This window comes from Opisthorchis viverrini, assembly GCF_000715545.1.
Source record: "Opisthorchis viverrini unplaced genomic scaffold opera_v5_106, whole genome shotgun sequence".
NCBI lineage: Eukaryota > Metazoa > Platyhelminthes > Trematoda > Opisthorchiida > Opisthorchiidae > Opisthorchis > Opisthorchis viverrini.
The window spans coordinates 1,344,976-1,359,113 of NW_008751768.1; the positions used below are offsets into that span (position 1 = coordinate 1,344,976).

The 14,138-nt window shown below is 40.8% G+C and overlaps 1 protein-coding gene across 1 annotated transcript in view; it reads right to left on the reverse strand.

Moving 5' to 3' along the window:
* The window catches only part of T265_05775 (hypothetical protein), a gene marked incomplete at both ends in the record, with an annotated part of 60,257 nt that extends 57,780 nt beyond the window's left edge, over positions 1-2,477 (reverse strand). The window contains one exon of the mRNA XM_009170855.1: positions 2,098-2,477. Coding sequence (XP_009169119.1) covers positions 2,098-2,102 — 5 coding nt within the window. The remainder of the gene's footprint in view (positions 1-2,097) is intronic.
* Between the last annotated feature and the right edge of the window lie 11,661 nt (positions 2,478-14,138).

Sequence of the window (14,138 nt, forward strand, 5' to 3'; positions counted from 1 at the left end):
GCCTTCTTCGGGGTAGCTCAAATGGTTCTAACTCAGGGGCCGCAAGATTGGCTCCGCCATTAGGGTTTTTTGTGCATTAACTGTGGCCATCGTTAACTTTAAGATCGCATCAAACTTATCCATCGTGTTATATCAGCAACACAGTAGGCGTAATTGCGGTCCAAGGAGACATCTATTCACTAATTGATGACTCCGGATAACAATTTCATGGTCACAAATGAATTGCTGTTTTCGTTTTTAACGCACGACTTAGAGATTGTCATATGACTGAACAGCGAGATGAATGAAAAAAAGAAAATAAAGTGTTCAGCTTTAGCACCCTTCCGGTGCCTAGCTGCCATGCCACCCGAAGGAAGCACGAGGGCTGGGATACTGCCAGGTTGCCCAAGTCTAGACAGGGGAAGTCGAGTGGCGGAGGTCGGATTCGAACCAAGGACCTTCCGGTCAGTAAATTCGCGATCTAACCACTTGGACCATCTCGCCCCCGAACAGCGAGATGAGAATGATATGTGTCAGATCCCATATGAAAATAAGTAACAAACTAAAAAAACATACAAAAGTCGAATTGTCTTGGATTCAAGAAACAACCAGAAAAGGGAAGTCTGTCTCAGCGTGGTCCATTGGATTGGTAAATAAGGCACTTTAGGAAACAACAGACAAATTCTGAAGAGCTATTCGATGACCATGCCTAATAAATACTGCCTATAAAAAGATTCGAGTAACTATGAGAGATATTTTTGAAGAACAAAGTGTTCTCTCTAGTTAAAGAATCACTTTCATATATTTTGTGAATGATTGCTTCAGTACGCTAACAGTAAGAAACCTCGAGATACTTGCCACTTACAGCAAACAAAATATTGGTGATCAAAACAGAGAAATTTTTAACAAAACGGACATTCCATCATAGCGCTAGTATTCCCCGATCACGGTATCGCGAATGGAAGACCAATATTTATATTGGGGAAGGCACAATAATGTTAGGTTAGAAACTGAAGATACAAAAATTGAAATATTTTGTTAGATGATATCCGAAACAGCAGGTCGTCTGTTTTACTATCAAGCTCAATATTTCAACAGTTTAATACAGATTATATATACATATATATATATATATATTTACTGGTGGCTTCCTAGACCAAGTCCAGTTGTTTCAGAATGGTGACCGGTTGCGCAGTTCCCGTTCAGAGCTAAGATAATGTGGGCCTCCGTAAGGTCGAAAATCACTTCTGGTAGTTCATTTTTAACTTATCACACTCACAAAAATCCAATATAATAAGGACCACTGTATGATAATTAGAAAATTAAAGAAATAAAATAAAGTGTTCAGCTGTAACACCCTTCCGGTGCCTAGCTGCCATGCCACCCGAAGGAAGCACGAGGGCTGGGATACTGTCAGGTTACCCAAGTCTAGACAGGGGAAGTCGAGTGGCGGAGGGCGGATTCGAACCACGGACCTTCCGGTCAGTAAATTCGCGGTCTAACCACTTGGACCATCTCGCCATTGGTGATAATGGAGCCCCTAGTTGAACGCAGGATCCCGACTTGAATTCAAGCTAGAGACCTCTGCAACCAAACAAAAGAAGCTCCCATCACATTATCAGTCTACTCTGAAAGCAAGATACCCCGTTTCTTGGGTAGGGTGCACCAGAGTAGGTCTCATAATTCAATAAGTTGGAGGGAGATATAGATGCTTTCTGTTGCTCAAACTGATCAGGAAGTTTTGCTCCAGGATATACCCTGAAAATTTCGAAGCATTGTCTTAAACAACTTTATCGGTACCTACATAATGGGCGTGAAGATTTAGAGGAACCCTGGCTCTTAGGGTAGATTAATCCAGTGTGCTTTTGATGGCTAATAGAAATAGCCAAAAGTGCTATGTGTATTTGGGTTTCCAGGCTTGGCCTCCTGTCTTCGGCTTTCAGCTTTATAAAGACCAAGTTTGTGATCGCATTATATCTGCAGAGGATGACAATTTCTGGTCGTCCCCTATATGATTTTGTAACTGAATACACGAGGTAATTGCTAACAAAGCCTGAAAAGACATACAAATTACTGTATATCACTGAATTTGTGGTAAGTTTTGCTCAGTATGCTTACCTCATCGAAGAAAATGCAGGTACATAAGATGTCACCACACTCAGAACATGACGTTGTCAGGTACTGGAAAAATCACAAAATTCCAGGTTTATAGTGTGTTTAGAACCGGTAGGTTTGCCGGACTGTCGATGTACTGAATCCTAACATTCCAATGGCTTTACAGGTGGATTTACTTCTTTCGGGCTGAATATTCCTCGGAGGTATGAATAGACATTTTCGCGAACGTGAACCACAATCTGATGAGTTTCACTAGTGAATTACTTTGTAGGCAATTATCGAGCGCCGAAAATGTATCGACCCGGTTTTTCTCACCATCCCATGAAACGTGTACCACACATATGAGCATCAGATGCCAGCGTAACCACATTCTACAAACTCCATATATCTACGCACATACTGTCTGCCTCTCTATCACGATGGGACATATTTTTCCTACGAGCGGGACAAGCCATTGAGAGAGGGCGCGGATACAAGCGGAACAAAACAGACACGGGAACACTGCCATAATGCATTCATGCGAGTGATCGCGCTCACACCTACATCCATCTAAGGTTGTGTTCACAACTATGGCCTGCATGCGGTACAACCTACCCACGCACGCTTTTCAGTCAGCAACAGAGCAAGGAGCGTCAGCGATCAGCGTGCGTACGTTTGTGCGGTCGATGGACAGACGCACACACTATTGGGCGCGGCATTCTGTGTATAGATTGCCGCAACATTCACTGCTCCATAGGTTTGATATGTAGCGCATTTTCGTGTGGTTGTCTAGCCATTTTTGACTTCTCATTTTCCAGCATGGTAATGCTCTGGTGTATTGCTTCACTAAATTGAAGAGGGTTTTGGGGACACTGATCTATTGTGATCCGAAATCAGGTATCTAAGCTATACAGACACTATCCTCCGGAATGCGTGATAACGAGTAGAGTTCTTTTGACTATTCTTTCAGACACCTTGCATCTTGTTAGCAGGTTCTAGGTTAAAACAAAAACCTACTAATCAACACAGGACGGTAGAAATACACCTCATATTTGAGTAACAAATACATTTCCTTTAGGAGAATCACGAATAAATATGGCCATTAGTTTTGACATCTTTATTATTAAGAGCAAAGCTTCAAAAGGACAGCTTCAGACCAAAACGCTACATTGTTATCGCTGTTCGCCTATTTCTCTTCTGATTGTCAGGAGAACTGTAAAACATTTCACCATACTTCTTTTGAGTCAATAAGAGATAATTCACTACAGGGCAACCTAAACTATAACTCAGAAACTAACTTCCGTCTTTTTTGGGGCCTAAAGATCTGGTTTGGGTTTTGTTGATTGAATTGTCAAACGCTACCGTGGAAGCCTATCATCGTTGTGTATATCCCGAAGTAGCATTTTTCCAGTAACTAGAAAAAGTGCTGGCAAACAGACTACCCCAAGAGGACTGTGAATGGTATGACCATCCTAACCAAAATGGTCCACAATCCATCCATTCCTTGAAATTCGCAGGCAGTTTATTATACCAAGCTTTCAGTTTCCGCAGAAACTATGGTTCCTGAGTACACATTGATTGCATCAGTCTTCATGCACTTATTTCCGTCTATATTGAGTGTTCCTCCGTATTAAGTCCGAATTTGAGATTTGTGCATTCTGTGGTGCATCTGTGAAAAGTTGCGATGTTACATTTGCTTAATGTTTTTTTAATGGGGTAGATGACACCTTTATTTGCTTTGAGGCGCTTATCTGCACAGTTGTTGCCGGAGAGGCGACGGATACGTCGGAAGCTTCATCCACTATTGGAAAGCTGATACCAAAGAAAAATCGAACTGGGTTAATTCACTATTGCTTTATATAGATGGTCGGGAACTGACTGGTCATTAAGTTTCCGGCCCACACAGATCAAGGTGCTGGATAAGAACGGAAACACTTCGTATACGCGAGGTGCTCCCTCATCAGATCGGTCCTGTTTTTTGGAGTACCAGGAAGAATCAGCCAGGTCAAATCGTGACGCGGATAAGACATTTAAAGACTTAGTCAAGCGAGTCTATACCTGAAATCATAAGTGACATAAACGACAGTTCATTATAGTATCCCAAACCGACTGTGAAATTGATCCATCCATTCCAGAAAACCTCTCGGTAAATATGGCCTTCTGGATTTTATAGGGTTGGAAAGATCTACTACCGGGCTTTGTGCAACCTTTGGTTACCAAAATTGGTTGTCATATTTTAATCACCAGTTGGTTTGAGCATTCCGGTGGGTGATCGAGTTTATCATCAGAAAACTGATCAGTGTTAGGATTCACTGACAGAGCCGTTGATAATGCAGGAAATGAATTTGGAAGCTGTGTATGACTTGAGGCAGAAGACGGCGACTATAGTGAAAAGACGATGTTGATGTTGTTGATGTTCTCTTGAGGGAAACCATTCACAAGTTTGGTGGATTCTCTTGGACAGTTCACGTCCGGTTTCACTCCTACTGGAGGGTCTGCAGGGAGGCGCAGTTCCAGGGGTTCTGTCAACCGTATATTCTCCTTGAACCCAAATTACACGTACGTCGACAAATACACTCATTTGTATACCGTGTTCCTCATTGGGGATTCGAATGAATCGCAGCTGAAATTCTTGTCCATGATATTCTTCCCCATTATAAATGAGAGATACAGCGAGACCCCAAGTAAGCACTCCATAATGCGTTAACTGGCATGCAAAGGAGTGTTTGTCGAACAGTCAACCTAACTTCTTCATGGGAAATTGCCACTCTTAAACAACTTCATCATTATCATCGCTACCATCATCACTATCATTACAAGTAGCAACTTTACCTTCCCTACCACTAATATCATCTTTACCATGGATGGCAAACTGATTGCTCGGAAGCGCAACCTGCCTAAATGCGAGTTACCCAGTTTTGCATCACTCATTCATGTTTAAACTTGATCGCGGATTCCAAGCTTGCTATATGCCTTTGGAATGCTCACAGCTTATTGTTCTAAGCAAATTTAAGACAGATGTAGGGCGTTCCAAATTTTGGCCTAACATGACTTCATTTACTAAATATAAGTTACATCGATTTACATTGGATCATTTTGTTTTACCCAATAAAATGAACTTTTAATAAGTACAGCAGGAGGGTGTAGATCTTTTATAGCTAATCTTCCTCTAACCATCATAGCTCACTGGGTCCAAAAATCCGAGTAAAACCCAGCTAGCGTTGAGTCCCACAGCGTGAGGTTAAATTTCTCATTTCCATAATAATTCTGAAGAAGCTGCGCCTTAGGAAGACACGAATAATTTCGACTGATTTTATTTCTACATTTGACTTCCTTTCGAGTTTATTCGTAACTCTCTTTTGGGTTTGTAAATCTGTTAGCCCGTTACCCTCGATTGAATTTTTCTCATTATTCTCAGTCAACTGAGAACAATGGCAAATGACCGGGAGGGAAGAAGAAGATAGAAGAAGTGGGATAGCCTGGTTTTCTCTATTAATAGCCAAGCAATTTAGTATAAACTGTAAAGAAATTAGGAAGATTGTTTTTAAACACATACAGGAACGGAGTTTGGAAAATTGAACGCTTAACAGCCAGTCGTGGAGCGAACGGAAAGGGATACCGCACCGTGATACAACTTGGTATACTAATACTTCTTCTTAGAGCGCATTGCACCTATTCCACTTTGTGGCAATAAAGCACGGCTTTCAAACTAAGGTGGTTTTGAGTCCAAGTCTTCTGGTGGCAAGCGTTTAGTTACGACCGTTTTTGAAAAAAACTGGAAGTAAAATTACAGGGTTTCAATGGTAGCAGATGCTAGCAAAAATTTTTCAGAATAAAGTTTCGAAAAGAGTACAACTTCTTCCACATTCTTCTTATATTTAGGTAGACTGAATCAATGAAAGGGAGACACCTTCAAAGAGAAAACGGTCTACTTAGATAAGGGCAGAAATTATTGAGCTGCTTACGGATATGTCTTTCAGTAAAAGAGTGAAAATTTGCGCATTTTCGATAACCCACTTCCCATTTCCAAGCCTTTCAACCCTACGCGTAAATTAAGCTGTGGTTGTCAACCTTACGTTTTGTTGTCGTTATGACAACACCCGTTCTCCCCCCACTTCACATCACTAACTTCAGCAACGTCATCGGTACCGTAATTATCAGCATTGCAGCATGCAGGACCATATACACACAGAATTCTATCACTGGTGGGACGAAGTGTTTTTGTATGTTGTTCCTGCCGGTTATTCGTCCCCCGTGTGTATGCTTTCTCGGGCGAACGCCTTTTGGGAACTGTTGTCTTCAGGCAATGTCAGTAACCAGTCGCATAATAACATTTCGATCATTTATAGCAAATGGCCGACCAAGTATCTATGCCATTTGGGAATGCATCCTTCGTTTAATTACACGTAAAATTAACTCGCTGTGTTGGATATCTGGCAAATTTTTCGTGTAGTTTTTCATTTAAGTTTCTGCTATCTCCATAAATTAATGAGAGATGAATTCTAAGAGAACTATTACGAATTGTCAATAACTGAAATACTACCAGAAACAACGTCAGCGATCCGCTATAAACGCGTTTATCACATACGCGAAAACGAAATCTATCAACATTCTGGTAAGTCGATACCGTGAGTTCTAAAATGCTAGTTTTTCATCTTACTAGTTTACAGAACGGTCAGCGGCTCCGGTGCAAACATTTTTGTTTTCGGGATTTCAAATTCTTTTTCTTGTCATCAGAACGCTCTTGTTTGGCGCATAGCGTTTGCAAGTAGTGTGTTTGATGAAAATAAATTTCCATATCCACGAATTTCTATCTCTGTCCCACAAATTCCAAAAATACATGGGACCAATCAAACTCAATATGCAGTGCACTTGGTTGCCACCAAATTTTATTCTACATACTGATAATTAGCCGCAATTAATCATCTCACAACAACGTTCTAGTAGTGTTCAAGTTAAAAAACGCGGATTCCTGACTAGATTTTACATGGGATATTCCTATTTAATCTTATGTGAGATTACTTTTAGCTTAAAAAATCTTTCAAAACACGTTAAGAAATCCAGAGCAACTTCTAGCACACCTCGTTTGAATAGTAAGCTATTTCTATACCAGCGTTATCAAGACGCCTTCAATGCGTTGTATTTACCGTTGCTGAGACTGTTTAAGAATCGAAACGCAGTCCTCCGAGACTCAAACTAACACCATTTTGTGTGTGGGCCATTTACTTTTTTCAGCGGTGCTATATTCCTTAGGAATTTACATTTTTTGGCCAACAGAAGAGTCCCGGCTGTAACATATACACACTTCAACTTTGGATGAGTACCTCCACATTCTTGTTCATCAATTCAGCAGAAAACGTGTGGTCACATCGTATAAATACAAATTACACATCAGCAACCCACAGTGATAACGCGTAGCTGCACGCTCTTGCGGCTTTTCTTTGATACCAATGTTGCACTTTATCAACACTGTACACCATCTGACCCAAGTAAAGACTACATCCTTGAGTTGTTCATCAGAGTAAGGAAGCTGGTAAATTCGATTATAAATGCTTTGATCGACTTATTCAGTGTACACCTTTAAATTTTCAACGCCTAACTCATACAAGTCTATTCTAGTCTATTCTTCTACAAATCGGACATGTACTTATCACAAGATATTCTGTTACAATGGAAACATGTTGAAAACTGGTTGATCAGCAACTAATAAACTCACCCGAGCTACCAATATTTCAACACATTAACAACTTTATAGTCAGCTACCAATGTGTGCAAAAAACAAATTGACTGATTTGTTCAAATCTAACTCACTTGTACCAAAAGTAGTATCTGTCGTTTTCGCTGTTAGAAGCAGAGCGTTTTCAATCTCGGTTAGCCTCATTAGTTAATCTGATCTCATAAGCATTCCCCCTAATGAGCTGACTGCTCTCCGTCCGCCTTTCAGAAGCCACCAAATTTCAACGGAGTACTTTAGTGGGCGCGCATCTTGATGGAATAAACCCCAGGAGGTACCTTGGTCAGCTATGAAATGAACTTCTCTTAAACCAGGCGTGTTGCAACAGTATTAAAATGAAGGACCAGGCACTTCATATGTAACTTGCGGAGATCAGACTATTTTACACATACCGATTTGATGGTACGTGTATCTACGAAAATCGCAACTAGCGAGCAACTCTTATGATTATTCTTGAGGGATGTAAATGATCCTACTTTGAGTTAATTATGCGTTCGTCCAATGAAGTACAGAAAGGGATAGGTTGAAATTTTTTATTACAAAAACACCGTCACATAAAGAATTGTTGTTTTAAAAGCAAAATAAAGAGGAATTTTCAAGGCCAATTTGAATCCCAGTTTCGTACCACTTTAGTAGGCAAAATTTATCAACTCAACTAAATTAATTGATTGATGACGGCGCCTATCTGATGAGATTTTGAGCAGGGCTGAAATCACGCGTGGTTGTTGATGAGCAGCTTTCCCCATTTCTATGGCCAATTTGTGACGCAAATATACAGTGAAAATCCTGGTGGTTGCACCGAAATTTCAAACGTCAAAATTGTTATGACCAAATTTGGTAAGTGAGTGGGACAAAGCTGATTGCTTTACATTCTGGTGTGCTTATCTCATACCACTAGGGAAATAGGTTTAATTGGTTTCCGTCGTACATCAGGCTGGAGCCGATATGAAATCGCCTTTTACATTCATATTCAGACGTTGCTGATAAACTTCCATTCTAATCCGAAAATCATGGGCCTCCGAGAGAGTCCGGAATAATATCTCCAGTTGGGTTACCAACCTAATGTGGAAAGAGCGTGGAACTAAATTCACTGTACAGAATCCCGTCCTGATTGCTTTGCTTCTTTGAGGCGAAAAACCCTACAAATCGAATTCAAGTTTACAAGAAGCGTGAAACTGCAACATGTGAGTGCAACTCGTAGTTCCCGCACGGATTACCGTGTGTGTTTGTTGTCTGAGATTTCGTCCACCGATATGAGCAATCTGGAAAATATGCAGTAAAAACGTGACTTCAACTAAAGATGGTGTCGATGGACAACAGAGCCATTTCTGTCATTTAGAACACATTTTTCAAAATAAATACGTTGCTCAGGGGGGATTCATTTTTCGACTGAATAGCTAAACAAGATACCATACTCTATTCCTAGACATAAATCAGGAGACTGATGGATTTCGTAACGGTCTAATACGGGATTCATACAGTTAGTGTGTCTCCGGGAGCTGATGAGACCAAAAAAAATTTTAAAAGGAACCGACTGAAAGTTTTCATCAGTCCTGTAGATAGTGTCGCGTGAAAAAATCAAGCTTCTTGACCTTACTGGTCCGAGGAACAGCCTCTTCATCAGATGCTACAGATAGAAAGGCATCTAAACTTTACGCTTATGAAGACTGGGGACGTTTAACAAAATTACACGTTATGTCTAAGAACCTGGAGCGATATCTCATCTTGATAAAGCTGGCAAAAAGGAGCACTTTTGTCAGCCCTGGAAAGTTATGCGTCATCCAAAATTTCAAAACTGAAAGCGAAATCTAATTAACCTCATGAATGATACAATTGGTAGCTGTGTTGTTGTAACCTGGTAAGGTGAAAAAGTGCAAACACGTGTGTTAAACGCTAAGACCATTACATGCTTTGCTAAAGCACTTAGCATTTTACTAACCATATGGGGCCAAATTTTTGGAAGATTTGATGATGGAAAACTCATCTAAACAGCAACTAGTAAAAAAGGGGTTCATTTCGATGTCTCGAAAATGTCGAAATGGTCTGTAGATGAGTGTATCAAACAAATGTGGTGCATGTAGAACAGTGCGTTAACGGAAACACGGGGGCTGCGCCTACCTGATGAGCTCCAAGAAGGGGGAAATCGATCGTGGGCTGTAGAATATTTTTCAGAACAGTATGAATATTGTCTTACCTTTAAACAAATTCGCGATACTGACGTATTGTGCCAAGTGAAACATGAGGCAACCTGGTACAAGTGAACGTTATATACGGGAGATTCAGTAAAAACTGAACAGGTATGTTGGCGAGTGTATTTCGTTGACTGTTCAGTCGTTCCATTTTTTGACAGAAATCACAGAAATCTAAAGAACTCGCAGTCATCCAAGTTTTCACGCTTTATTATAAATCTCACCGGCTCCTTTCGATTGCACACTTTCGCCTTAAGCGCTGGTCGCTACTGGGGTAGAAAGCAGCATATCACCATCAATTTAGTATGATCGGGCCGTCAGAAAGTCTCCAATCATCAAGCTGATAAACAAAATGCGAGCAGTTTTTTTTACTGAGATTAGAATGTTCTACTTTATCACTTCAGCAGCGCGGTCTGTAATTAGGAAACTAATTTTCTTGAAAGAAACTCGGGATCGTTTGATGACCTTACGACAAACGGAATCACGCTTTTCTAGTTACAGACTCATGGTTTGGGCAAACGAAACGTTTGGAGAGCAACTAACATTTTTAAAATCAAAATTATTGCTGTGTTTATGCGTTATGGCTGAAAGTGATTGACCCATTTTCTGACGCTGTGTTGGTATACGTCGACATAATTTTGTTTCATTCAGCATCAGCTGAAGAGTGATTACTGAGATGCAGTATTACTACTCGTGAAACTGTTGAAACCAAGGGATGATAGACGGCTCACCCATAAAATCACAAGCAATGTCCCAATTTAAACCGTTGAGGTTGTTTGCCAAGCAGTTGCTTGTGCAAGAAACTTATTCGCAGTTTGCGAAAATGGATATTCTGCCCACTGTTATTAGTCACTCGTCACCAACTGGGCGGAATAATGTTACTGAATCTACTGATTCTTGCTTGGAAATTGTTGAGTCTGTTCTCACTCGAGGTTAGTGGAGTCATTCTATCTGTAGAAGTACTGTGAAGCTGTCTCATCCTCGTTTGGAAAAACCAGCAGTGTACGTTTTATGGACCCCAGAGAGATTCTTATTCGCAGCCTTTCCGTTGATGTCAGAGACCAAATCCTATGCGTAGACCATGCGGGTTAACCATCATTCGATTCTAAACTGACTCGCACTTTAATATATAAATACTGTAGTAAAATTTGGACGTCCTATCTACACTGACTTTATTTGTTGAGCTTCAAGCAAAACCCACCTCCTAAATTACTTTACTGCGGGGATTGCTCGCTAGAACTACCGTAATAAAGGGATTGTATGCCACGACTGAAAGATAAGTGGTGCCATATGCTATCTAAGTAGAAGTGGCCGGTCAGGCTACTGTGACTGAACCGGTTGGTCTCTAAATATTAGCATGGTGGTTACTAGTTCGAAAGCTAAGCTTATTTTCCGGCTTGTTTGAAAAAAAATTTCGGGGTTCCTCTCGCTTTTTTATTTGTGTCATCATATCTTCGTTCGTTTTATTGTTAATATCAATGTTGAGGAAGTGTTAATTCATTGCAAAACATTAAAGGCCCCGTGACAAACACTCTGTTGCGGAGCTGTGCGGAAAAATCAAAAATTCATCTGCTATTGACCGATGGAGGATACGTCTGCGGTTCGAACTTTTCAATGTTTTTTGAAATGGTGGTTGTTGTCGAGGTATACAAAATCGTGAACGCATCCCGCCAGTGACTATGCACAGTGGATCAATTTTTGCCGTGTGCAGTTTTCATTGCCCAAACTGAGCGATGTAATCGCCAATGGTTTCGGATAACTTGTTTTGCCGGTCCTTGGAATGTACTTGCGTTTTAAACAATTAGAATTTGAACAAAATGGCTCCGCCATGCACCACGAAGGACTACATCTGGACAGTTGAGAGTAGGACACTAATATAGAACAATAATGTGGAACAATAATATATTCGTTCACTTGTGACTTATCATCTGGACTTACAGCCATTGTCAGAAACATGAAATGCTAATGTGCAGCTTCCGTCAATATAAGAAGTGCTATGTTATAGTACCCTAATCCAGCGCCACCGCACTCCTAGCTATGATGAAATTCCACTTGTTCTGTTAGAGAGCGGCGGAGAAAATTTCAGCCAATATCTGTTTAATTTGCTTGCGCCTATCTAAGAGAAAGAAACCGTCTCAAAATACTAGAGTCAGTTGACAACAGGGTCCATCTTCAAAAGCGATGTTCTTTGTGAATGTAGTCGCAAGGAAGTAGTATATTCACTGTCGTTGAAACAAGAATTTCGGGGTCATTCCTTCTTCGCTATCTTAATGCGGCGGAAACCTCAGCCCGTGAGCATCAAGCTGTATACCGACCATATAGTGTCTGCACCGAGAACTACGGGTTCCATTAGGCCTTATGGGTCGCCGTCATCATCATCATCATTGTCAGCTGCATTAACCGCGTACTTGTCATACAGTGGTTGTAGGTGCCACAGTTTTATTCACCGATGACTCGGGGAGTTGAGGTAGGTAGCTGCGCATTGGAGGCAGGAGCTTATAAATTAGCGCGCAACTGGGCCACCGTACCTTTAGATGACTCACAAGTTTGGTCCCAGGAATATTTGGCTTCTTATTGCACGACAGAAAACTTCCTAGATTTTTAAAAAAGCAATTCAGCCTTTATATGCACCAGCCAACACTCAGGGTGCCTTACACCCACAAAGTGAAAAAGCATATTTTGAACTATGCGATTCAAGGAAAAGCACCGGAGGATGCGGAAAGCTTTTTGTACCTCAGTTTTCGTATCAGCCCGACTCATTTCTGCCCACCTGGATATCTGGCGGCGTCAGAAGTAAACCGTTGTTTGCCAAAGATCTCATGCAACCATTCAATGTGGGGCGACTGTGCTTGAATTTCCAGCGCACTCCCATTGCATTTCGAACCAAGATGCCAAGCCTCCAGCTATGCCATCACTCAGATCTGATCACTTTCATAAAGACTATGATCTAAGCTGTCAGTCCCCAAGGAGTCGAGCTTTCACTCTCTTCAAACTTGTGTTCTGTAAGCCTTGTGCAACGTCTACTGATGCGAAGTGAATTGAATTGGTGATACCAATCTATGGTATGCAACAATCGATTAGAATGTTCATCCTACCGGTGTCGGTGAATTGCACGTTTGACCCTTGACCCTGAGAGATAGACAGCCTAACTGGCTGCAGAGGCACCAAAGTCTTGGATCTTCCAATTGTTACCTTTGTGAAGTTTTAAAAGTATTCTCTATCGGAACGACACTATTATGCTTTCACCATTCAAATGCAGTCGCGCGGACATAGGCTTTGGGACGTGCACACGTTTTTTTCCGCATTATGTTTTAAAATCAACAAAAAATATGGATCATCTAGGATAACAGTAGAATTATCTGAGGACTCAACAGTAAAGCTAACACTTCTATAATTAAACTGCCCTTAGACCATTCGTGAATTATATAAGTCTACTGATTACAGATGGAGTAGCGCATTTCCTGAGAAGTCTGGTAATGAGCCTAAGGTCAGTCAGCATCACGCTCACACGTTCGTGAGCGTCATTAAATTCTGTGATGCAACCTGTTCATTTGTAATACTACATTCAGTCAAGGGATTGAAATTTTCGAGGTTACGGCTAGATGATGCCATTGTCTATCCGACTTAGCTTACATGGCCCAGGGTGATGAAATTAATGTGTGAATACGTGCATATTGTTTTATCTTCCTACGTACTGCTAATGAAAGCGACTTTAAATTTTTCCGCACCGTTTTGACTGTACAATCTTGAGTTTTTTCGCTACGCAGTTGCGATCCGAACATCCACCCAAATGAGTGTTGTCTCTATTTATCGGTTAATTAGGTACACGACATGTGAATCCTAATAGAATAACGTTCTCAGTTATGACTTTTGAAGATGCCTTTCAAAATAAATAACTGAACCAAGATCACGTTTTTTCGTGTACACTGATGAGATATTTAGGTCGATAGGTATGAAAATAGCTATATAAGCTGATAACAAGTTAGGTGAATTAATAAACAGATCGCCAGATAGATTAGTTCATTAAATCCAGGCTGTTGCTGGTTGCTCTCGTTACAAAGATAAATAGTTACAAAACAGGACCTTGAAAAGCAAACGAATAGAAGGTCTATTGCATCAAATCTGACATGATAGATCTTTCA